This window comes from Amblyraja radiata, chromosome 8 (genome assembly GCF_010909765.2).
Source record: "Amblyraja radiata isolate CabotCenter1 chromosome 8, sAmbRad1.1.pri, whole genome shotgun sequence".
Lineage (NCBI taxonomy): Eukaryota > Metazoa > Chordata > Chondrichthyes > Rajiformes > Rajidae > Amblyraja > Amblyraja radiata.
The window spans coordinates 43035882-43062150 of record NC_045963.1 but is presented as its reverse complement, the minus strand read 5'-3'; the positions used below and the strand labels follow the sequence as shown (position 1 = coordinate 43062150).

Sequence of the window (26269 nt, the reverse complement as noted above, 5' to 3'; positions counted from 1 at the left end):
TTCAAAAACCTAAATAAATAAACTTTTCCCTAACATCCCACCCATTTGTGATAAATGTCAGTCTCAAGAAGCTACCATAGCGCACTCTTTTGTTTTTTGTATAAAAATCCAAAAATTCTGGAACGAAATATTTGAAATTTTCACAAAACTATTTAAAATAAAACTGATACCAAAAGCAGAATGGATTATTTTTGGAATAACGGAAGGTAGCCCTGAACTAAACGTGTTTCAAAAGAATTTATTTAATTACGGGCTAATAACGGGAAAAAAGCATATACTCAAATTCTGGAAAAACGCTCCTATACCAACAATAAAAATGTGGATTTCAAACATGTTCGAAACATTACACCTGGAAGATATGAGACTCCTCCTCGCAGGCAAAGCAGACCACTTCCAAAAGACGTGGTCTGCATTTATGAGCTTACTAGAAGCATAAGGTGCAATAGTAATTTAAAATGGTGCCAGGATCTGGTAACGGGGGATGAAAAATATGGTTGGTATATCCCTTTTTGCGGAGTTTTTTATAATAGAGCGATTGTTTCTCTTTCTTTCTTTCTTTTCTAGGGTCTATTTCTTAACTCTCTTCTCTAACTCTCTCTCTAATGGGCTCTCTTTTTCCAACACTTTCCTGCACTTTCACGACTCTTTCTCACTTTCCTTACTTCTTTTATTTCTATCTTTCTTAAAGCTCAAAAAATGAAGGGGTACAACAAATGTAATAAGATATTTGTGGTGTGTATTACTGTAACTTATTGTACTTCTAATAAAAAGAAAATTTAAAAAAAAAAGGAAAATCTCGAGTCGAAATGTCACCTATCCATGTTCTGCAGAGATGCTGCCTGACCACCTGAGTTACTGCAGCACTTTGTGTCCTTTTTTTGTAAAGCAGCATCTGGAATTCATTGTATCTATTGGTTTGCCAGGAGAACCCTGGTCATTTACGGAGCAGCATTTCCAGAGATGGTTTCTTTCCAACCATCTGCTTCCTTCAGAAGCCTAAGCGCATATGAGAGAGGAAGGATTTAGAGTATCATTCATCTGTGAAAGAACTTTGACTTTTTTTTAACTGTGGGAGTGAATACTCATTTCAGAGTATAGCCGCCATTTCAGAGAAAGCAAGAGTCGATAGCATCCCTCAGGTGATCGGAAGCCCCTAAATAAACAACCAAAGATCTTAAAAGTATAGAAAAGGATCCTGAAATATCACCCATAATTTTCTCCAGAGATGCTATCTGGCCCGCTGAGTTATTCCAGCTTTTTGTGTCTATCTGAAAAATAAAGTTGCTGGTATTCAAAGAATAAAGATAATTGCTTAATAAAACAGATATTAACAAGATTTTCCTAAACTGTGTCTCCCACAGCTGGCTCCCTCCCCTGCTGGATGTTTTTTCCTGTCATGGCCAACTTGAGGTGGCCTGAGGGGAAATTCGATTTGACATGGTATTCTTCAACACTGTGGGCTGAAACTTGAATATTCCAAGTTTAAATAACATGACGTACCTCAAACCGCATCCCAATATTTCCCCCATTGGACGTCATGGGGTTCCAACTCAGAATAATCAACTTCCAACCACATCTTGTGCCGATCCCAATCTCCCCCACAATGCTCTGACCCAATGACTTACCATCCCTGACTGGAAACCTGTTATCCATGCTCCCTTCCCCATCACACATCAATCACTCCATGCACCCTCCATCCCCAACTCAAGCATGAGCCTCCTCAGGGCCTCTTCTCAAGACACACCTTGAACATTGGCCCCTATCCCTTTTCCTCCAGACTCTGGGCCTTCAGTCCTTATTCTCCCTCTCCCTACTCTAACATTGATCCCTCAGCCCCAGGCACCCACACTAGCTTGGAGAAATGCGCCATTGCTTCCTATTGACAGAAGCTGCCATTTCTAACCCCAGGATCTCAACTTGCAATAGAAGCTGTGTGGGAAGAAACTACAAATGCTGGTTTACACCGAAGATAGACACAAATTGCTGGAGTAATTCAGTGGGTCAAACAGCATCTCTGAAGAAAAGGAATAGGTGATGTTTCGGGTCAAGACCCTTCTTCAGATTGTTCCTACTGGATCTGAAGGAGGATCTCGACCCAAATTGTCACCTATTCCCTTTGTCCAGAGATGCTACCTGACCCGCTAAGTTACGCCAGCATTTTGTGTCTTGCAATAGAAACTTTTGACACACCTCAAAGCAGGCATAACCCACCCATTCGTTGCCAGCCCGTCTAGTACCTTCTCCTGTGCCCACTCGCCAGGCAGTGTTGCCACCTGTCACCCAGCTGGAGGACAGGAAGGATATGGGATCCCTGCTTCAACATGGAACAGCTACCCCACTGGCCTCAGTCAGCAGTGCAGCAACAGGTAGGCACCACTTATCCACCTGGAAACCCAGGAATCCCTCCTTCCACTCAGCATGCAAGGAAAATCTAGAATTTACTAGCAGTTGCCTATCAAACATTGGGCCACCTTGTCCTCTGCATTGGCAGCAGAAGACAATTCAGTGTTCAATTCCGCAGTGCTTTCATTTTTTCCCAAATAATGGGCTTCACACTGGTGCAGCTAGTAGAGCCGCTGCCTCACTGTTCCTGAGATCTTAGTTTGATCCTGTCTGTGTGGAGTTTGCACGCTCTTCCTGCGACTGCCTGGGATTCCTCACACATTCCAAAGTCATGCAGGTTTGTAGGTTAATTGGCCATGAAATTTTTCCCTAGTGTGAAGGGGGTAAACCATAGAACTAGTGTGAACATTTGGGATCGACGGTCGGCGTGGACTTGGTGGGTTGAATGGCCTATTTCCATGCTGTATCTTTCAATCAATCAATTTCCTATTTTCATTATCTCAATGGGACCAGCATTTATTTTTTGCAGCACTCTTTGCTGTAAGCTTATAAACGCTCTTACTTCTTTCATATTCATTTCTAGTTCATAGAACAGTACAGCACAGGACCAGGCCCTTCGGCCCACTGTATCCGTGCTGAATATGATACCATGTTAAATTAATCTCTGCCTGCACGTAATCCATATCCCTCCTTTCTCTGCATATCCATGAAAGCCTCTTGAATGCCACTATCGTCCATTTTGGAACGTTATGTTAAAGTTGTGCAACACGTTGGTGAAGCCGCACTGGAAGTACTGTATTCAGTTTTGGTCACCCAGCCATAGGAAATACTGTATACCATTAAACTGGAACGAGTACAGAAAAGATTTACGAGGATGTTGCCAGGAATTGTAGGCCCTCAGGGAGAGGTTGGGCAGGCTGAGACTTTGTTCCTTGGAGCACAGGAGGCTGAGGGGTGATCTTATGGAGGTGTACAAAATCATGAGGGGTATAGATGGAGTGAATGCACAATATCTTTTTCCCAGGGTCATGCAGAATCAAGAGCCAGAGGACATAGGTTTAGGTGAGAGGGGAAAGATTTAATAGGAAGCTGAGGGGCAGCATTTTCATACAGAGGATGGTAGTTGTATGGAACGAGCTACGAAAAGAGGTAGTTGAGGTAGGTGCAATAACAACATTTAAAAGAGAACAGGTATATGGATAGTAAATATTTTGAAGGATATGGGTCAAACATGAGGAATGGGATCAGCTTAGATGTGGCATCTTGGACGAGTTGGGCCAAAGGGCCTGTCTCTGTACTGTGTGACTTTGACTAACTGAAGACCCGTATTCTTGCAAAACTTTACTTGTGCTTTTGGATTGAAATAAAAATAGTTAACTGGCTCGTTGATGATCTATGGGTATTTGCAATGTTTAATGCAAATAACAGATAGTAAACAGTTGAAAGTGCATCACTGGTCTTCACTGAAGTTTAGTAACAACAAAATCGGTAAAAGTGTTAAATGAGTACTGACATTCCAGATTGTGCAGAGCACCAGGGTATGGTGGTCTCCACTGTTCCAAGCAGCTTCAATGGCTGTTGAGAATGTTATCTCTATTGCACCCTAACCCATTTGCAAATGACAGAAGCAGAATGCGCAGCGGGTAAGCTGCATCCTCACAGTATCTAAGGTCATGTGCAAACTCCACACAGACTGCACCCGAGTTCAGTCCTGACCTCGGGTGCTGTCCGTGTGGAGTTTGCACGTACTCCCTGTGACCGCATAGGTTTCCTCCGGGTGCTCTGGTTTCCTTCCACATTCCAAAGACGTGCAGGTTTGAAGACTAATTAGCCTGTGTAAACTGCCCCTCGTGTGCAGAGGTTTGATGCAAAAGTGGGAAAACATAGAACTAGTGTGAACGATTAATCGATGGTTGGCATGGACTTGGTGGGACGAAGGGCCTGTTTCCATGCTGTGTCAATCAATCAATCAATTAGGCCTGGCCCCAACATCACTTTCCTGCTCTCTACCCAGACCCAAAACATCATCTACCAATATTGTCTAGAGATGCTGCCTGACCCGCTGAGTTACTCCAGCACTTTGTGTCTTGTGGAGTACCATGTGCCTGCTTGTTCCCTCGAATCACCCTGGGAGAAGCCACTCAGCCACTTTGGCAAGCTGGGAAAAAAGGCCAACTCAAACGGTCAACAGGAGGAGATCTACAATGGGCAAGAAAGGCCACGGACAGGGAACACACAATGTTATTGTACCAAGGAAACTCTTAAAATGTAAGGTAGAGTTGATTCTGAAAGAGTGAACAGAATGTTTCAAAAACAGCTGGTAAAGCACCAGAGTTCTGGGTTACATACTGACCTTGGATGCTGTCTGTGTGGACTTTGCATGTTCTCCCTGTGACCACTTGACATACATCCAGATATTCCAGTGTCCTCCCACATACCAAAGACGTCCGAGTTTTGCAGGTTAATTGGCCTCTGTATATTGCCCCGAGTGTGTAAGGAGTGGATATAAAAATGGGATAACACAGAACTTGTGTGAACGAGTGATTGATGGTCAACGTGGACTTGGTGGGCGGAATATCCTATTTCCATGCTGTATCACTAAACTAAACCCCGTCCATGTTTTCTCAACCGTGAAGCCCTACAAAGAACTCAGTTTGTTGCCCAGTAGTTTCTTAATTTGGATTATCAATGGGTTTACTGATTAAATCTTTCAACACAGGGTGAGCAAACCCAAGGTTGCCTCGGGGGTCAGCAAACATGTTTACTTTTAGTTGTCAAAGTCCATCCAGGCTGCAGTAATATCTTTCCCACTTATGTTGTTGTACTAGGATCTTCCATTTAAATCCCCAATTTTTCGCCCCTGAATCTAATATCAAAAGTCCCACCTTGTCGGGTTGCCCTTGAATGTTACTGTGCTAGCCCCAGCAGACACTGGTCCAGCCTAGAAACCACCTCCTGTTGTGGTCGAGGACATGAAGGCAAGGGCGCTCAAACATGGGTGGCACAGTGATGCAGCAGGTAGAGCTGCTGCCTCTCTGCAGAGACACGGGTTCGATCCTGACCTCGAGTGCTGCCTGTGTGGAGTTTGCACATTCTCCCTGTGACCACATGGGTTTCCTCCAGGCACTCCAGTTTCCTCCCACATCCCAAAGACGAGCCGGTTTGAAGGTTAATTGGCCCTTAGTGTGCAGGGAGTGGATGAGAAAGTGGGATAATATAGAACTAGTGTGAACGGGTGATCGATCGTCTGCGTCGATTCAGCGGGCCGAAGGGCTTGTTTCCACACTACCTCTAAACTAAACAATTGTGGGTTCAATGAGAAATTCCCCTTGGTGCTTTCTTGAGGGTGAGGCATGAGGATGTAAAATAGGAATATAAGAAACAAAATCTCCAATGAACTGAAGGAGGTTAGTTATTGGGTTTGGTTTATTATTGTCATGTGAACCAAGGTACAGTGAAAAGCTTTATTTTGCATGCTGTCTAATCAGATCTGATAATACTATACATAAATAGACTTTAGACATACAGCTCAAACAGGCCCTTTGGCCCACCAAGTTCGTGCCGACCAGCGATCATCCCGTACACTAACACTATCCTACATACTAGGGACAATTTTACAACTTACTGAAGCCAATCAACCTACAAACCAATACGTCTTCAGATGGTGGGAGGAAACCGGTGCACCTGGAGAAAACCATAGAGAGAACGTACAAACTCCATACAGGCAGCGCACGTAATCAGGATCAAACCTGGGTCTCTGGTGCTGTAAGGCAGGAACTCTACCATTCCATTACTGTGCCGCCCTGTGATACAATCAAGCCAAACTCAAGTGCAATAGGTAGAGAGAAGGGAACAATACAGAGTGCAGAATATAGTTCTCAGCATTGAAGTACAACAGTTCCAGAGACGAAGTCCAATGTCCGCTGTGGGGTAGAGGTGAATCGGGCAGTACCCTTGCTTATGGAAGGACCCTTAAATCCACCTCCTTAGTTAGAAGAAACACATTTTCCTGAATCAACACTGTCGAGCCCTCTAAGCATAATTTATTCGTTCAATGCATCCCAACGTCTCCTCAATAAGGCAGACGCCATCTCAGGGAACCGTCTGGTGAAGCTTTGCAGCACTTACCCTTTGAGCAAGTATATCTTACTGTGGGAAAGACAGAAATGTTCCCTATACACCAGGAGTGGTCTCCCTGTGTAAGTCCCACATCACTTCTCTGACTCTCACATCCCCCCCACAGTGAAGGCCATCCACCTTTCCAAGGCTGCATGTTAGCTCTCTGTGATTTGTGCATGAGTTCATCGTGTTCTGTTTGAACAACAGCGTTTCACAATGTCTCACCATTTACAAAATCTTTTTTTCCACTGAAGTGGGAGAACTCATTTGTCCCCACACTGTCCTGTCCATCATATTTTTGCCTTTTCACCCTGCCTAACTCTTTCCCCGTGAAACCTCTTTGTATCCTTGATATTCTCATTTGTTTTTATGTCACCAAATTTGAATCCCCCCGCCAAAGCAATGCTATAAGGGCGGCACAGTGATCGAGTTGCTGATTTACATTGCCAGAGACCTGGGTTCAATCCTGACTATGGGTGCCGTCTGTGCACAGTTTGTACGTTCTCCCTGTGATCATGTGGGTTTTCCCCGGGTGCTCCGGTTTCCTCCCACGTTCCAAAACGTGCAGGTATGTAGGTTAATTGGCTTTGGTAAAAATTGTAACTTATCCCTAGTGTGTAGGATAATGCTAGTGTAAGGCGCGATCGTTGGTCGGCATGGACTCGGTGAGCCGAAGGGCCTGTTATCAACGCTGCATCTTTAAACTGAAGAAACTTAAACTAAATTATGGATTCTGAAAATCATTATCATAATCATAATCATAATCATATTTTATTAGCCAAGTATGTTTTGCAACATATGAGGAATTTGATTTGCTATACAGTCATACCAATAAAAAGCAACAGAACACACAAAATATATTTTAACATGAACATCCACCTCAGCGACTCCTCCGCATTCCTCACCATGATGGAAGGCGAAAAAAAGTTTAATCTCTCCCTTCTTTGTCCTCCGGCGGTCGGGGGCCTCTAACCTTCCGTTGATGGGACGATCTTACTGCCGTAGCCAGCGGCGGGCCTCCTCGTCGGGGCGATCAAACTCCTGCATAGGGGGGGAATCTCAGCTTTGGGGCAAAGCACTGATCCTACAGTAACCACAGGTTGGATCCTATCAACCTGTGAAGGACCCTTTTATCCTGCACTTTGTTTTCTTTCTTCAATGACTCAATGTTACTTTATTGTCACAAATACCTAGATACAGTAAAATCCTTTTTTGTGAAAGATCATAAGGCATAGGAGCAGAATTAGGCCATTCAACCCATCGAGTCCCATGCCATTCAATCATGGCTGATCTATTTTTCCCTCTCAAACCCATTCTCCTGCCTTCTCCCATAACCTTTGACATCATTACTAACCAAGAATCTATCACTCTCCGATTTAAAAACACCTAATAAATTAACCTCCACAGCCCAGCTGAAGTGGCCAGCCTTAATTGGTCCGGTCTTTTCTTGCCTCCAGCTCTTCAATCCACCCCCTCCAGCTCTTCAATCCACCCCCACCCCCCCACCCCACACCATCCCCACTGCCCACCTCCCATCTCCTACTTTCATTCTGAAGAAGGGTCCTGACCAAAAGCATCACCCATCCTTTCTCTCCAGATGTGCTGCCTGATCCGCTGAGTTACTCCTGCACTTTTTGTCTATCTTTGGCCTCCACTTCATTCTATGGAAATGTATTCCACAGATTCATCACCCTCTGACTAAAGAAATTATTGCTCATCTCCATTCTAAAAGTAGGTCCTTTTATTCTGAGGCTGTGCCCTCTGGTCCTAGACTCTCCCACTCCTGGAAACATTCATTTTGCATACAGTTTAGTAACAGTCTTACTACACATTAAGCACAATCATACTAAGGTACAAGAGTGTAAGTAGATTCCACTGAGGAAGTACACAAGAGTCGCCATGTTTCAGGTGCCAATTCGGAGTTGTCCAAATGTCTCTTAAATGCTGTTACAATTGGACAGGGCATGGATAGGAAAGTTATCTTCTTCAACCACTTCCTCTAGCAACTCATTCCATATACCCACCACTCATAAATCTTTCCCCTCTCACCTGAAACCTACATCCTCTAGTTCTTGATTCCCCCTGTGTTATGCAGCCTTAAACCTGTAGAACAGAAGGCTATGCGTTCTGACTGAGGACACAGCCATGGACAGCTGTGAACAGCTCGAATGATAGCACAGCCCCAGGCTGAATGGCCTATCTCCTGTCTTTATGTAAACATGAGGAACTGCAGATGCCGATTTAAGGAAACCACAACAAAGTGCTGGTCATTGTTCTCAATGTGCGAAGTGCCAACACACAGTGAAACTCTTTTCTTACAAACAGTCTAGTAGAGTATTGCCAAACCTAATCACATCCCCAATTAGCAAATTATCAGCGTGTAACTCAGCAGGTCAGGCATCAGCTCTGGAGGACATGGTATGCAATGTTTCGGATCGGGACCATTCTTCAGACCCGAAACTGCAGAGAATTGTGGGCGCACCCCAGACCATTCCACAAACCAGCTTCCCTTCCATTAACTCCATCTACACCTCATGCTGCCTCAGCAAGACCACCAGCATAATCAGCGACCAGTTTCACCCTGGACACCCCCTGTTCTCCCTTCTCCCATCAGGCAAGAGGTACAGAAATTTGAAAATGCATATTTCCAAATTCAGGGACAGTTTCTTCCCAACTGTTATCAGGCAACTGGACCATCCTATCAATAACTAGAGAGTAGTCCTGAGCTACCATCTACCTCATTGGAGTCCCTCAGACTATCTTTGATCAGACTTGACACAAAAAGCTGGAGCAACTCAGTGGGTCAGGCAGCGTCTCTGGAGAAAAGGAATAGGTGACGTTTCGGATCGAGACCCATCTTCAGAATTTACTGGACTATCTTGCACTAAACGTTATTCAAGTTATTCCCTTTATCATGTATCTGTACACTGCGGATGGCTTGATTTTAATCATTTATTGTCTTTCTGCTGACTGATTTGCACGTAGCAAAAACTTTTCATCATGACCATAAACTAAACTCCTCAACTCACCATCAAAGATTGACACTAAATGCTGGAGTAAATCAGCGGGACAGGCAGCATCTCTGGATAGAAGGAATGGGTGACGTTTCAGGTCAAGACTCTTGTTCAGACTGGTTTCAAGTCAAGTCAAGAGAGTTTATTATCATGTGTCCCAGATAGGACAACGTCACCCATTCCTTCTATCCAGAGATGCTGCCTGTCCTGCTGAGTTACTCCTGTATTTTGTGTCTATCTTCGGTGTAAGGCAGCATTTCAGTTCCTTCCTACACACTCAACTCAACATCACCTATCCATGTTTTCCAAAGATGCTGCCTGACCCATTGGGTTATTCCAGCACTGTGTTTTTCCCAGTCTTTACGTATTCACATATTAGATGTAACAGTGCCCAGCCCCATCACAGGACTCATCGGATTGACTGTCGCGCCCCTTACTTAAAATACTTAAATTACTTAAAAAATACTCAACTGAGAAATTCAAGAGCTATTCCCCAGGCATGTGGAGATGTATTTATGTTGTATGTTGACTGAAGGGAGTTGGTTAAATAATGATTACCCTTCCTTTGATAAGGAGTTACAGTAAACCAACTCCTGCTCCTATCTGGTTAGTCTAAAGGCTAAGATTTCACAACAGCCAAAGCACGTCAGCACAGATCAATTGCTGTGCCGTTTCACTTGCAAAGCTGGTGGCAACACTTACTGCTCCAATACATTGTCATTAAGATCCAAGCTCCACCCGCCAACAAATACATGGTGCTTCCAAAGTTAAGATGGTCCTTATTTCATGCGAAATCAACTGCTGAGAACGTTAACATAATTGTTCACTAAGTGTCAATGTTTCCTCTAACATAGGGATCTGTGTTTGGGCGGCACAGTGACACAACTGGTTAGAGCGGCTGCCTCACAGCGCCAGAGACCCGGATTCCATCCTGACCTCGGGTGTGGGGTTTGCACCTTCTCCCAGGAATCGCATTAGTTTTCTCCGGGTGCTCCGGTTTCCTCCCACATCCCAAAGACATGCAGGTTTGTAGGTTAATTGGCCCTCTGTAAATTGCCCCTAGTGTGTGAAGAGTGGATGAGAAAGTGGGATAACATAGAACTAGTGTGAATGGAATAGTGTGATTGATGGTCGGCGTGGACTCCGTGCAGTACAGTACATGTAGAGTTCATGGATAGGAAAGATTTGGAGAAATTATGGGCCAAGCATTGGCAAATGGGACTAACTAAGGATGGCCCCTTGGTTGGCATTGGGGAGTTGGGGCGAAAGGGATGTTGCTGTGCTGAGTGGCTCGATGAAGGAATTTAAAATGTTTAAATCCCAGACGTCTGTTAAAATGTTTAAATGCCACACCTTTACAGCACGAATAGACCCTTCGGCCCGCCTTGTTCATGCCGACTAAGCTGCCATACTGTGCTAGCCCCATTTGCCCAACTCTTCCATGCTGACCAGGGTGCCTTCCTGAGCTAGTCTCATTTGCCTCTAGATGCACCTGTCTCTTAACAACTACTGCCAATATGGTCCATGTCCTGCCCCAAGGTTGTAGATTTCACCATGGTCTTCAGCATTGAAGTGCAGAGAGACATTATTTTTTTTTCCCTGAAACATCAGGATATCAAATCGCTCTCAGTACACCAGGCCTCCAGCTGTGAATGCTTTTTCTCTGCCTCCCCGCTAACCCTTTTAGTCATACAGCATGGAAACAAGCCCTTCAGCCCAACTCATCCATGCCAGCCAAGATGTCCCATCTAAGCTAGTCCCATGTGCCCAAATTTGGCACATATTCCTGTAGTTTAGGTTTAATATTGTCATGTGTACTCAGAGACAGTGAAACACTTTGTTTTGCATGCTATCCAAACAGATCAAAAATACCATACATAAATACAAATACAAATAAATACATACACAAAGAACAATAGATAGAGCAAATGGGAAGATACAGAATGCTGAATATAGTTTTCAGCATTGCAGCGCATCAGTTCCATAGACAAAGTCCAATGCCCTTGAGATGGAGTCAATGGTAGAAGTCTTGATCTAAACCGTTCCTATCCATGCCATATATCCACCACTTTCTGAGTACATTCACCTTTATCAGATCACCCCTCATCCTCCTCCACTCTTAAACGCCACTTTAGAGATACAGCTGGGAAACAGGCCCATCAGCCCACCGAGTCCGCGCCGACCACCGATCGCCTCATACACTAGCACTATCCTACATGCTAAGGACAATTTGCAATTAACAGTGCCAATTAACCTACAAACCGGTATGTCTTTGGAGTGTGGGAGGAAACCAGAGCACCCAGAGGAAACCCATGCGGTCACAGGGAGAACATACAGACTCCATACAGGATTTAGTCAGGATTGAACCCGCGTCTCTGGCACTGTAAGGCAGCAACTCTACCGCTGCGCAACTGTGCCGCCCTTAATAAAGTATCAGCCTCTACCACCCCCCTTGGCAGGTCGTTCCAAGCATCACCACCTTCAGTGTAAGAAGCCTGCCCCACATCTCCTTTCAATTTTGTCCCTTGCCCCTTAAAGCTATGCCCTCTGATCTTTGGCACTTCCTATCTCCACAGTGGAACCAGCTCAGCACATAAGTGATGCCAACACCGAGGTGGATTTGGTGACCAGATTCATCTCACAGAAAAAATGATGAAGTCTGATTGGTTGGGGAATGTTGGCAAGTTTGTGACCTCTTTGTTTGGAGAAGGATTCACTATCTCCCAATGCGAAGTTGCACTGTCTGCCCACGGCTATTTGTTCACTGCTTCACTCTGTCGGTAGTTAAGACCCGTAGGCTTAGCAGAGGCTTCCAAGCTGTTTGAAACCTGGATTAGAAATGCTTGCTTGCATCCAACTCCTTTTCCTGATTTTGCCATGTTTCGGTGAGTAAAATTCATTAATGGGGGGGGGGGGGGGGGGGGGGGGTTTTGTGACAAAGGAATTTGTTATGAACAAAACATGAAATCGCATTGTCTTCCTTTTTTTCACAGTAAGAGCTGATGCATTGAGCGGCTATGTAAAAACAGAAGGGGCTTGGATTCAATCTATCAGAAAACTGTTATTCTCCATGGTCTCTGTTGAAGAATGTGCGGTAAAATGTGACAGGGAGACCTGGTTTATTTGCAGGTAGAGTTTTCTTCCTATGTAATAATGCATGCTTCTAATAATGCATGTGTAGGGAGGAACTGCAGATGCTGGCTAAACCGAAGATAGGCACAAAAAGCTGGAGCATCTCTGGAGAAAAGGAATAAGTGACGTTTTGGGTCGAGACCCTTCTTCAGACTGAGAGTCAGGGGAATGGGAAAATGAGAGATATAGATGGTGATATAGAGAGATATAGAACAAATGAATTAAAGATATGCAAAAAGTATCGATAATCAAAGAAAGATGGTGCCCACAATGGTTATACGGACAGTGAAACACAACAGAACAACAGTGAAACTAGTACAACGACTAGGCTGGGGGAGGGAGAGGGAGGATATTGTATGACCAGTTTGTTTATATCTTTCATAACATCTATCAGACATTTTGTACTTAGAAGCACTGGCATTTCCAAACCAGAAGACCGTGAACTGTCTGGAGGCGTGTGTGGAGTATTGAGGAGGTGCAGCATGGGGTTAAACTCAGCCTGAAAAAAAGTCCCAATCCAAAACGTCGCCTATCCATATCTTCCAGAGTGCTGCCTGACCTGCTGAGTTACTGCAGCACTTTGTATTCTGTGTTAAACTCAGCCCTTCTGTTCTTTTAAAGACACCTTCTCTAACCTGCCAAGGTCCTGTGAAACAAATTACCATCCTCCACAGTTTGTGTGCAATTGGCAAACTTGAATTGTTCCAGAAGATTCCTCCCTGGAGTATTGACAGAATTTTTTTTACCCGACTGATTGCCCAATCTTTTATGTCCTTGCTGTTGGTGGGAGGTTTTCCTTCAATTCAAGAATTAATTCTTCTTCTTCTTGCGAATGAAACATAACCCAAAGAAATAGTTGGATCTCAAGCCAGGTGTTGAGCAGCCAGGTTGTTGTCTCTGCGTCAATGTCTGCCAGGCCCTGAGCTCCATTTGGTGGGTGGTAGAGCGGACACCCTGAGATGACATGGTTGGCTGTCTGTTGTTTTTGTAATTAAATAATTGACTAAAACACAAAGTGCTGGAGGATCAGGCAACATCTGCGGAGGGAGTATACAGGCAATAATTCATGGTTGGGACCCTTGACTCAGTCTGCAGAAGAATCCCGAATAAAACATTGACCATCCATTGTGTAGAAACAAAGAACTGCAGATATTGGTTAATTCCAAAGATAGACACAAAGAGCGGGAGTAACTCAGCGGGTCAGGCAACATCTCTGGGGAAAAAGGATAGGTGACATTTCGGGTCACGACTGATCTTAAGAAGGGTCCTGACCCAAAATGTTACATATCCTTTTTCTCCAGAGATGCAGCCCGACCTGCTGAGTTCCTCCAGCACTTTGTGTGTTTCATTGATCTTCCATTGCCCTGATTTTTTATTCTTTTTTTGTTTATTATATATTAGCTGGGTGTTATTGTGTTTACAGGCCTGCAATGTGGCTGCATGTAAGAATGTTATTGTTCCGTTGTCGGTACATATGACTATTACACACTCTTGACTCTTGCTCATCACAGTTTGATCTGTTTGCCAGATCTTTCCTCTTCAACCTGAAGGAACAGGAGTGCATCATTACAGCAGATAACAAGCGCACGCAGACGTTGATGAGGAAAACAAACAGCTTTCTTTATGAGAAAGAAGGTAAAGGAAAGTTGCAGGCTAAACCAAAAGAAGTGCAAAATAATATAGAGTCATGCAGCTTAGAAACAGGCCCTTCACCACAAATCATTCATGCAGACTAAGATTTAATTAGTCCCATTTGCCCAAGTTTGGCCCAATTCCCTCTTATCCTTTCTTATCTTTTAAATGCTGTAACAGTGCTTCAACTACCTCCTCTGGCAGCTCGTTCTATATACCCTCCACCCTCTGTGTAAAAAAAATCCCCATCAAGTTCCTTTTAAATATTTCCCTTCTCACCTTAAACCATAATGGCATCTTTGCTCTAGCAGAGTGACCAAACCTGAACATAGTACTCTAAATGCGGCCTCACCAAAGTCTGGTACAAGTGTAATATAAAGTTCCAACTTCTACTCTGAATATCCTGACTTCTACTCTGAATATCCTGACCAGGGTAACAAAGGTCTTTACCACATCAACCTCATATGCTACATTCAGCAAACTATGTACTCATATTCCTTGTTACCTCTGTTCTACAATACTCCAAGGGTGCTACTGTTCACTGTAAAAGTCCAACCCTGGTTTAACTTCCCAAAATGCAATACCTTGCACTTATCTGAGTACATAAACATAAAACATAGAACAGTATAACACAGGTACAGGACCTTCAGCCCACATCGTCAACAACTAATTTCCTTTGCCTGCACGTGATCCATATCCTTTCCCTGCATTTCCATGTGTCAATGTAAAAGCCTTTTAAATACCATGAACATATCTTCCTCCATCACCACCCAACACATCACCACCCAAGGCACTCTCCATTCTCTGTGTGAAAAACTTGCCTCACACATAAGCTTTAAACTTTGCTCCACTCACATTAAAGCTATGGCCACTAACATTTGACATTTCCACCCTGGGAAAAGGGTTCCCAATCGATGCCTCTCCTAATTTTATATACTTCTGCCAGGTCTCCCCTCAATTTCCAGCTTTCCAGAGAAAACAATTCAAGCCATTACAACCTCTCCTTGAAGCATATACCTCTAATCCAAACGGCATCCACGTAACTCTCTTCTGCATGCTCTCTAAAGCCTCCTCATCCTTCCTTAAATGGGGAGACTAGACCTGGCCAGAAACTATCCCTTTTCCTTCCTCATCATTTTTGACAGCTTTCGGCCTGAGCACTTGTCCCTGAGGTTCTGTGCAGAAATTTTAACAAAGTCAACAATCAGTCGGTGCTCGATGAGTCTTTGCCCTCCCCTCCTTACAAGCCCCTCCTCCTCAACCATCTGCCCTCACCCACCTCCACCGCCACTATTAATATTTAACTGGGAGAAAGTTGCAGTTTGACCAACAATTGATAGGTTGCTTGCAGCCCGGGAGGTCAAACAAACATCAGACAGGAATTTTCAAACACATTCTTTGGCCGTTATATTACAAATTTCAGATACGGAGAATTCTTGCTTCTATTTGTGATCGATGACTGAGCCTGTTGTTGTTTTCCACACTTACCCCTAGTCCAACACTAGGCATTTCCTGCATATCTATGTGTCTATCAAAGTGTCTTTTAAATGCCATTATGGTACAAATACAACACTTGCAAGATACTTGGACAGGAATGTGGGCAGGAAAGGTTTGGAGGGATTGGGGCAAACGTGGGTAAATTGGATGGGTGACCAGCTTAGATGGGGCATCTTGGGTCAGGTGGATGAGTTGCGTCTCCCCTTCACAAATGTGAAGGGTGTTGGACTAGGGGTAAGTGTGGGAAACAACAACAAGCTTGGTCATCGATCACAAATAGAAGCAAGAATTCTCCGTATCTGAAATCCGTAATGTAACGACCAAAGAGTGTGTTTGGAAATCCCTGAGATGTGGTTAAGAAAACCTGAAAATGAGTGATTGATTGATGGAAACAAGCCCTTTGGCCCACCGAGCAACTGACAGGGACCAATTAACCTACTTGTCTTTAGGATGTGAGGGAGGAAACCGGAACAGCCAAAGGAAACCCACGTCATCACTGGGAAAACGTGCAAACTACACGCAGACACCCAGGATCGAACCCGGGTCTCTGGTGCTGTGAGGCAGCAACTCTACCAGCTGCCCCACTGTGCTGTTAGTTGATTGATGTTCATTTTCAATGAAGGATGTTGAGTTATAGAACATGGAACATGGAACAGTGCAACATAAGAACAGGCCCTTCAGCACAAAATGTCTGTGCTGAACATGAGGCCAACTCTTATCTGTCTGCACCTGGTCCATATCTCTCCATTCCCTGCAAACCCATGTGCTTATCCAAAAGTCTCTTAAATGCCACCATCGTATTTGCCTCCACCTCCATCCCTGGCAGCATTTTCAAAGCACCTGGCACCCTTGGTTGGAGACACCACCTTTGCCTCTTGCTATACTGAACAGCAACACAATAGGGACTCCTTCAACTGTCCCTCAGGGTTGAGAGAGACTTGCTTCCCCTAGTCCTGAGGCATCCGATGAGGCCAGTGTGGCTCTTCCACAGATGGGGTAGTTGGCCGGATAGTCAGTGAGGTGGGGCTCTCCTTCCATCACATGTATAGGGACGGTTTAGAGGGATATTGACCAAACGCAGGCAGGTGGGATGAGATTAGATGTGACATCTTGGTCGGCATGAGCTAGTTGTGCTGAAGGGCCTGCTTCCATGCTGTATGACTAGCGTGCACCTTCTGTGTGCTACTCGTGGTTCATGGTACCGTTCCCCTGTGGTCGTGGGCCTGGAATTCGCAGGCGTCAACATGGATGTGGCATTGAGCCCATTCTTGAACCTCTTCCCCTGTCCTACTGGTAATCTCTTCCCCATACCAGAGCTCAGTATGCAGTACCTGGTTCGGGATTTTATGGTTCAATAATGCTTTAATGTCACATGTATCTAGATACAGTGAAATCTGGTTTTGGGCATTACAAGACACATGGCCAGGTACATGGATAGGAAGGGTTTAGAGGGATATGTGCCAAATGTGAGCATGTGGGAATAGCTTGGATATGCCATCTTGGTCGGCATGGATGTTGGGCTGAAGGGTCTGTTTCTGTGCTGTATGACTATGAGCCCATGGGAGCAGTTTGCACTGTACATTGTAGGAGACTAAAGGTTACCAGGGCCTTCACACTATGGGTACTGGCCTGGGACAAAACCAAGGACACTAATGCACTTCCTTCCACTGTAACATGGATGGAGATTCCTTAGAACAAACATGAGGCATGAGGCTTATAGGAATGGGAGTGAGAATTCATGAGAGAAAAAGAAGGAAGAGGCACAAAACACAACGTGCTGGTGGAACCCAGAGGATCAGGAGGGAAACATGTGGAGGGAGATGGACAGAGTACATTTCAGGTTGAAACTCTTATTCAGACTGATAGGAGTAGATGGTGAAAAAGTTGAGTAAGAGAGGTTGGGGCAGGGCAAAGCCTGGCAAGTTTAGAAGGTCATGGGCCAAACTCAAGCAGGAGGGTTTGCGTGGAGGGGGCATCTTGGTCGGGTTTGGCAAGTTGGGCTGCTGGGCCTGTTTCTTTGTTGTCTGTCTCTATGATCTAAGTCAGTGATTCCCAAACTGGGGTCATATGGGGGGGGGCACCGAAAAATTAAAGAGCGCATGGGGGCCATGAACTAAAAAAGGTTGGGAACCACTGATCTAAGTGATAGTTGGAAGAGCAGGTAAGCAGCAGGAATCACAGAGGGAGACCTGTGGGAAAGGGTCTCACAGAGCTCCCTTTGGAGAGAGGAGGAGTCTTTCAAAGTCGACATGCTTTGAGGAAAATTTGCATTGGAGAAGTAAAATGGAGTGTAAAAAGGAAGCGTTGACTGAGCCATTATTGCTGCCTACATGCAACGTAATTTGTCCACACGGTTGACTAACAGGTTTATTCTCCTCTTCCTCAGCTTTTCTTCTGGAATGCAAGTCGGGCGATGGGATTACCTACAGAGGATCAGCAACACAAACGCTCTCGGGAAGAACTTGCCAGCATTGGAGCAGCACGCAGCCACACAAGCCAATGTTTGTCATTAATCTTTGCCACTAAAAGTCATAATTCTTCTTGTAAAATGACACAGTATCAAAAAACACAAATGACAAATTACCTAATTCAGATTCTGTATTACATTTTGGACACCTGAGGGTTGGAGGGGCAGTGTGGGGGGGATGTTGAACCACATATAACTTGCTCGTTTACCTTACTTTTAAGATTTGGACAAATCTCTCACATCAAGGGGCATTTGTTTGAGGAGGAGCAAATGGTTTCTCCACAATGTTCCGTACAGCATTCATCCCTTTATCCTGTATCTGTACACTTTGGTCGGCTTGAATGTAATCATGTATAGTTTTTTTGCTGAAGATAGACACAAATGGTTGGAGACTCTTCTGCAAACTGAGAGTCAGTAGAGAGAAACCTAGGTTTTTTTTTTGACAATAGGTGCAGTAGTAGGCCATTCGGCCCTTCGAGCCAGCACCGCCATTCAATGTGGTCATGGTTGATCATCCACAATCAGTACCCCATTCCTGCCTTCTCCCCATATTGGGTGAACATTGAATTCTCCAATCCCTTCTTCTCCCCCTCGCCCCCACCACTTTCCCTGTGCCGCACTTGGACGTGCACGCATTTCTCACCTCCCCGTCCTGTCAACCCTACATTCTCTCTGCTAGCTTTATTCTTCTCACCTCTTCCATGCTTATCTCACACCTTTTGACTTTTCATCTCTACCCTTTGCCCAACCATCAGCCTTCAAACCCCTCCCCCTTCTCATTCCAGCTTTCACCCCCATGCCCCCACCACAATCAGTCTGAAGAAGGGCCCAAATCCAAAACATTGCCTATCCATGTTTTCCAAAGATGCTGCCTGACCCGCTGAGTTACTCCAGCACTTTGTGTCTTTTTTTGTAAACCAGTAGAAACATAGAAACATAGAAAATAAGTGCAGGAGTAGCCAGCATCGCCATTCAATATGATCATGGCTGATCATCCAAAATCTGTACCCCGTTCCGGATTTTTCCCCATATCCCTTGATTCCATTGGCCCTAAGAGCTAAATCTAACTGCAGTATCTACAGTTCCTTGTGTCTCAATGGGTCCAATTACAGTTTGACACTCCTTTGTCATTTAGATACACGCCTGAAAGTAATCCATACGCCAACCTGGAGAAAAACTTCTGCCGAAATCCAGACAATGATACAACAGGACCCTGGTGCTACACCAATGATCCGTTGCACCGATGGGAATACTGCACTATTCTGAACTGTGAAGGTATAGGCATTGGTGTTGCTCGGTATATTGTTGACAGTGGTGAGAATGGGAGAAGACAGCTTTCCAGCAGAGGGAAAGCGGGTGGCAAAGTGCTCCAACACCCACAGCCGCTCTCATGATGTGAAGTGGGAGAAATTATGGATGGCAACAGGCTGCTGGACGGTATATACAGTATGTGTGTGTGTGTGTGTGTGTGTGTGCAGAGAGTGTTTTATCATATAACCATATAACCATATAGCAATTACAGCACGGAAACAGGCCATCTCGGCCCTTCTAGTCCATGCCGAACACTTACTCTGCCCTAGTCCCATCTACCTGCACTCAGACCATAACCCTCCATTCTTTTCCCGTCCATATACCTATCCAATTTATTTTTAAATGATAAAATCGAACCTGCCTCCACCACTTCCACTGGAAGCTCATTCCACACAGCTACCACTCTGAGTAAAGAAGTTCCCCTCATGTTACCCCTAAACTTCTGTCCCTTAATTCTCAAATCATGTCCTCTTGTTTGAATCTTCCCTACTCTCAATGGAAAAAGCTTATCCACGTCAACTCTGTCTATCCCTCTCATCATTTTAAAGACCTCTATCAAGTCCCCCCTTAACCTTCTGCGCTCCAAAGAATAAAGACCTAACTTGTTCAACCTTTCTCTTTTACTTAGTTGCTAAAATCCAGGCAACATACTAGTAAATTTCCTCTGTACTCTCTCTATTTTGTTGACATCTTTCTTATAATTTGGCGACCAAAATTGTACACCATACTCCAGAATTGGCCTCACCAATGCCTTGTACAATTTTAACATTGCATCCCAACTTCTATACTCAATGCTCTGATTTATAAAGGCCAGCACACCAAAAGCTTTCTTTACCACCCTATCTACATGAGATTCCACCTTCAGGGAACTATGCACAGTTATTCCTAGATCCCTCTGTTCAACTGCATTCCTCAATTCGCTACCATTTACCATGTACGTCCTATTTTGATTTGTCCTGCCAAGATGTAGCACCTCACACTTATCAACATTAAACTCCATCTGCCATCTTTCAGCCCACTCTTCCAACTGGCCTAAATCTCTCTGTAGACTTTGAAAATTTACTTCATTATCCACAACACCACCTATCTTAGTATCATCTGCATACTTACTAATCCAATTTACCACGCCATCATCCAGATCATTGATGTATATAACAAACAACATTGGACCCAACACAGATCCCTGAGGCACCCCACTAGTCACTGGCCTCCAACCTGACAAACAGCCATCCACCATTACTCTCTGGCATCTCCCATTCAGCCACTGTTGAATCCATCTTGCTACTCCACCATTAATACCCAACAATTGAACCTTCTTAACCAACCTTCCATGTGGAACCTTGTCAAAGGCCTTACTGAAGTCCATATAGAAAACATCCACCGCTTTACCCTCATTAATTTCCCTAGTAACCTCTTCAAAAAATTAAAGAAGATTAGTCAAATATGACCTTCCAGGCACAAATCCATGTTGACTGTTCCTAATCAGACCCTGTTTATCCAGATGCTTATATATATTATCTCTAAGTATCCTTTCCATTAATTTTCCCACCACTGACGTCAAACTAACAGGTCTATAATTGTTAGGTTTACTCTTACATCATACGTACTGACACGGAACAATGAAAATCTTATTCGTAGCAGCAGTATAACAGGTTTGTAAACACAGTACCCAATAGTTAATATAATAAATAAATAAACCAAAATAAAATCAATGAATTAAAAAAGGAGCAAATGGAAAGGCTGATCTCCTGAGCATGACTTTGGTACAGCTTTTACATTTCAGCTGACAAGATTACACAGAAACTTCATAAACAGCAAAACTAGGTCTTGTTTACAGAATGGAGGCTACAGAAAGACTTCATTAGGTAACAAATTAGGTGTTGATTACAGAATAAAATGATTATCCACAAGCCTAACAGTTGACAGTAGGTGCAATTTTCTGTTACAAGGATTGGTGCACGCTATAACATAATCAATGAAGTCCCTGAAACTTGTGTGTTGTCACTATTGAATTCCATATCTCTACTTTTACGCTTTGTCTGCGGTTCCCTGTCACCACATTAGCACGAACCACATCCTTATTTGCCAGTTATTAGCCCTCACTATTTTTTCCCCTACAACATAATGCAAAAACGAAACAAAGCCCAAAGTCCTAATGCAAACAACGCAGTTTGATTGGAGTTCGTAGTGTTTGGAGTGGGGTATTGCAGAATATTTCAGGAGCGGTTTAGTAATGCCCACCTGCAAATGGATTTCAATATAACATTGAGCAAGCATTTTGCTATTAAGGATTAAGTGTCATATGCTGCTAGGATAAACAGACTGGGTGTTAGAGGTATATTTTAGTAACTCCAACCCCTATTTACAGGAAGTACTAAATTTTTTACTTATTTTTCACTTTTTTCACTTTTAATTTCAAGTTTTTGTGTATCTTGTATGGTGTGACTGTTGGCAGACCAATTTCCCTCCGGGGATGAATAAAGTTTATCATATCGTATCGTATAACATCTCCGATTATAGAGCCTCGTTAGAGTCCTGTATTATTTTTCCTCACCACTCCCTCCCCGAGACGGAAATGGGTAATTTGCATGCCTGCTGGCATCCTTGGTTGTAGAAACATAGAAAATAGGTGCAGGAGGAGGCCATTCGACCCTTCGAGCCAGCACTGCCATTCATTGTGATCATGGCTGATCGTCCCCTATCAATAACCCGTGCCTGCCTTCTCCCCATATCCCTTGACTCCACTAGCCCCTAGAGCTCTATCTAACTCTCTCTTAAATCCATCCAGTGGTAGCTGTTTCTCTGTCTCCCTCTTGGGAATTGAACCCTGATTCCCATTCCCCGTCGCAACCATGGTGGGCACCAATAGTACCATCGGAAGCTGACAAGGCAGACATTGGGAAGTAGCAAGGCTGGTTAATGAAACCATGCAAAGGACATCTACAGTTGTGCATTTCATTTCTGGACTGGTCTCACTCAAAGGCAGAGAGGTTTTGCTAAACTTAAATAGATCACAGAGAGAATTCTACATTGTTTTGTTCTCTGATATGCATCAGATGTTATTGCAGTTACAATGTGTTTGCCATAAGGACGCCAATGTGGCTGGAGTCGTCTCTGGGGAGGCGAAGCAGATGGGAGCAGACATCTCTGGCGGCTCGGTGGGGCAGCGGTAGAGTTGCTGCCTTACGGCGCCAAAGCATTAAGTTAGCAGTCAACAAAAGCTTTACACTGTACCTCGGTACGCATGACAATAAACTAAACTGAACTGAGCAAAGACCCGGGTTCGATCCTGACTACGGGTGCTGTATGTACGGAGTTTGGACATTCTCCCTGTGACCACGTGGGTTTCCCCCTGGTGCTCCGGTTTCCTCCTACACTCTAAAGACGTGCAGGTTTGTAGGTTTATTGACTTCTTTGTAGGTTCATTGACAACAGATAAGCTGTATTTCTGAACTAAACTAAACTAAACTAAACATTCCCAATTGACTCACAATTGCATGACCATTGGGGCTAAGGAAGCCTCACAAATAATTGGCGATGGATTGTTTTGGCCAGAGCAAGCTTGTCGACCATTTTAATTTATCTGCTCTTTCCCTGTAACTTGATTGTATTATCTGATTTAATTGGATAGCACGCAAAACAAAAATTTTCACTCTACCTTGCTGCATGTGATAATAATAAACCTAACCCAAACCTAAGTTGTAATGCTGTTACATAATGTTCTGCACTCTGGTAAACTTCTCTTAGCTATTGTACGGTTTAATTGCACCACATGTATATTATGTGTAAGACAGAAATGCAGATGCTGGTTTAAATCGAAGGCAGACACAAAATGCTGGAGTAACTCAGCATCTCTGGAGAAAAGGAATGGGTGACGTGTTAGGTCGAGACCCTTTGACTGGATATAAGGCAATGTCTTTCACAGTACCTCTGTACACTTGACAATAAGTATTATTATCAAGTGTACCGAGATGGAGTGGATGCGGAGAGGATATTTCCATTAGTGGGAGAGTCTAGGACCAGAGGGCACAGCCTCAGAATTAAAGGACGTACTTTCAGAGTGGAAATGAGGAGGAATTTCTTTAGCCAGAGGTTGGTGAAATAGTAAAATTCATTGCCACTGATGGTTGTGGAAGCCAAGTCTTTGGGTATTTTTAAAGCCGAGATTGATAGTAGCAATGTTACAAAATGTTGAGATTTAAAAAATCAGGTCTGTAATTTATCCCATCAGATAAAGCATAAAAAGAAGTTTAATTTGACACCTAATTCACTTTCATATCTTCAGTATTAAAAAAGTTATGGTCATTTTCATACTCTGAATTTAGCATCTTGTTCCCTATTGCTTCTCCATTGACTTAACTCAAAAGCTGTGATCGAGGACAGTCAAAAGCCCATAACTTTCTTAAAAATTAAGAGAACTGAATGAAATGTTCAGTTATTATAGATTGAAGCATTCTGAAACAAATATGAAACAATCTTACTTGAATGACCTGAAATTAAAGCATATAATTAGGTATATATTAGGTCGATAGGTATATGGATGGGAAAGGAATGGAGGGTTATGTTCTGAGTGCAGGTAGATGGGACTAGGGGAAAATAAATGTTCGGCATGGACTTGTAGGGCCGAGATGGCCTGTTTCCGTGCTGTAATTGTTATATGGTTATATGGTTATAATTAGTTAGTTACCTAATTGTAGCTAATTACAAAATTCAATTACTAGATCTAAACATCTATCCATTTGTTAAGAAAAGGTTAACATTTTTAAATAGCCTGTGTCCAAATAACATTCACGCAAGAATTCACAATATAACATGATTTTTAAATCTCATTGTCATGAATTTATAGGCCAAATGGAAGGAATCATCTTGCGAGTGGGCTTTTGTGGAACGTGATCGATTGGAATGTTGCGGTTGCAGTGAATTTGAACCCCATATCGGCAGGAAAAATACTGCCAGTTCATATGGGGCCAAAATCAAATTTTCGCCAATGAAATTTGGATTAAAGTCATCCTACGAAGCAAGTTTATATGTAAAATACACGACTTACCTTATGTTTTGTCCCCTATGTGAGATCCGTCCCGTTGTAGGCGTTGACGGCGTTAGAAGTAGCTTTTAATTTTACTCCAGGGATTAAATTGTCCCGCGATTTAAAAAAAAACTTACGAGAACGTTAGTCGGAACGGGGGGGGGATTTTTCTCCAGCAGCTGAACAGCCTGAAAAAGTTTTACTCCAACAGGCAGGAGAAACGGCAATTTAATCCCCCCCCAAAGGCGCCAAAGTCGCGCACACGGCCAGTGGCAGAACTGCAGTGCCGCTGAAGGTAGGTATTGTAACATCGCTATTGAGGTTCTTCCTTAGTAAGACTGTCAGAAGTTATGGGGAGAAGACAGGAGAATGAGATTGATGGGGAAAAATAGATCTGCTATGATCGAATGACAGAGTCAACTCAATGAGTTGAAAAGCCTAATTCTGCTACTGTGTCTTATAAGTTATAAATCAAAGCATAGCAGGATTAGTCCATTCGGTCCATTGAGCCTACTCCACCAATCATGGGTGATCTATATTTCCCTAACCCCCTTCTCCTCTTATGATGTTATGAATTTATGATACAGTGAAATACTTTTCATGCTATCCAGTCCAAACATACTATACATGAGTACATCACCGCCCAGCACCTCAACGATGGCGTGTGACCGACGGGCACGATTCGGGTTGTCGCAGTAACAGCTGCTCCCAAAGCCACATTTCCCTTGTGATTGCAGAGGATTGCATGTTCTGCAGCGGCGAGAACTACCGCGGGAAAATCTCCCACACAGAGGACGGAACCCCGTGCCAGCGCTGGGACATACAGGCACCACACCAGCATGGCTACAACCCAACCAGGTAAGTAACGGGCCAGGATAGACATGTCCCATCCAAAGGTAAACACTAATAAACAACGGAGGAATGGTGGTGCCGCAGTAGAGTTCCTACCTTACAGCACCAGAGACCCAGGTACGATCGTGACTATGGGTGCTGTCTGTAAGGAGTTTGTACTTTCTCCCGTGACTGCGTGGGGTTTCCCTGGGTGCTCCGGTTTCCTCCCACACTCCAAAGTTTGCAGGTTTGTAGGTTAATTGGCTTCAGTAATAATTGTCCCTGGTGTGCGGGATTGTGTTTGTACATGAGGATTGCTGGTCAGCACGGATTTGGTGGGTTGAAGTGCATTTATTGCCCATCTCCATTGGAGCTACTGCCTCACAGGATCAGAGATCTGGGTTCGATGCCAACCTTGGTCTATGTGGAGTTTGCACGTTCTCCTTATGATTGCATGGGTTCTCTTGGTTTCCTCCCACATCCCAAAGACATGCGGCTAGGGAGGTTAATTTGCTTTGAAAATCATGCCTGGTGAGGGGAAAATGGTGGTAGACCAGTCAGTGGGCCCGTGAGAGAGAATATGCTGCGGGAACAAAGGCACTGATGGGAGCCAGCATAGGCTTGATGGACCGAATAGCTTCTTCCTATGAAAATATGACAAATACTTATCATATACTGGCACCTCGCATTTTATGTGTGTGGGGAGGGGGGGGGGGGGGGGGGGTGATGGGGGGGGGGGGGGGGGGGGGGTTACGTGCTTGAAAGGCAGTGCGTAATTTTAAAAAATGCGTCATTTAAACATACATGACTACACAGTCATCAGTTAAGCGCTCTATTAAAGGTACAAGCGTGTATTTCAAAAACACATCAATCAAACAATAAACACAAGGTACACAA

At 44.0% G+C, this 26269-nt stretch overlaps 1 protein-coding gene across 6 annotated transcripts in view; it reads left to right on the top strand.

Annotated features, from left to right (window-relative positions):
- Positions 1-12079: 12079 nt before the first annotated feature.
- The window catches only part of plg (plasminogen), a 46026-nt gene continuing 31836 nt past the window's right edge, over positions 12080-26269 (top strand). For 2 of the 6 annotated variants that reach the window (XM_033025710.1, XM_033025708.1), the window contains exons 1-6: positions 12080-12361; positions 12470-12605; positions 14137-14243; positions 18124-18235; positions 19337-19485; positions 25279-25399. In XM_033025710.1, coding sequence (XP_032881601.1) covers positions 12316-12361; positions 12470-12605; positions 14137-14243; positions 18124-18235; positions 19337-19485; positions 25279-25399 — 671 coding nt within the window. In that variant the 5' untranslated portion in view covers positions 12080-12315. Of the gene's footprint in view, positions 12362-12469; positions 12606-14136; positions 14244-18123; positions 18239-19336; positions 19486-25278; positions 25400-26269 lie in introns of all 6 variants that reach the window. The other 4 variants (XM_033025713.1, XM_033025712.1, XM_033025711.1 and 1 more) reach the window with 3 other exon arrangements.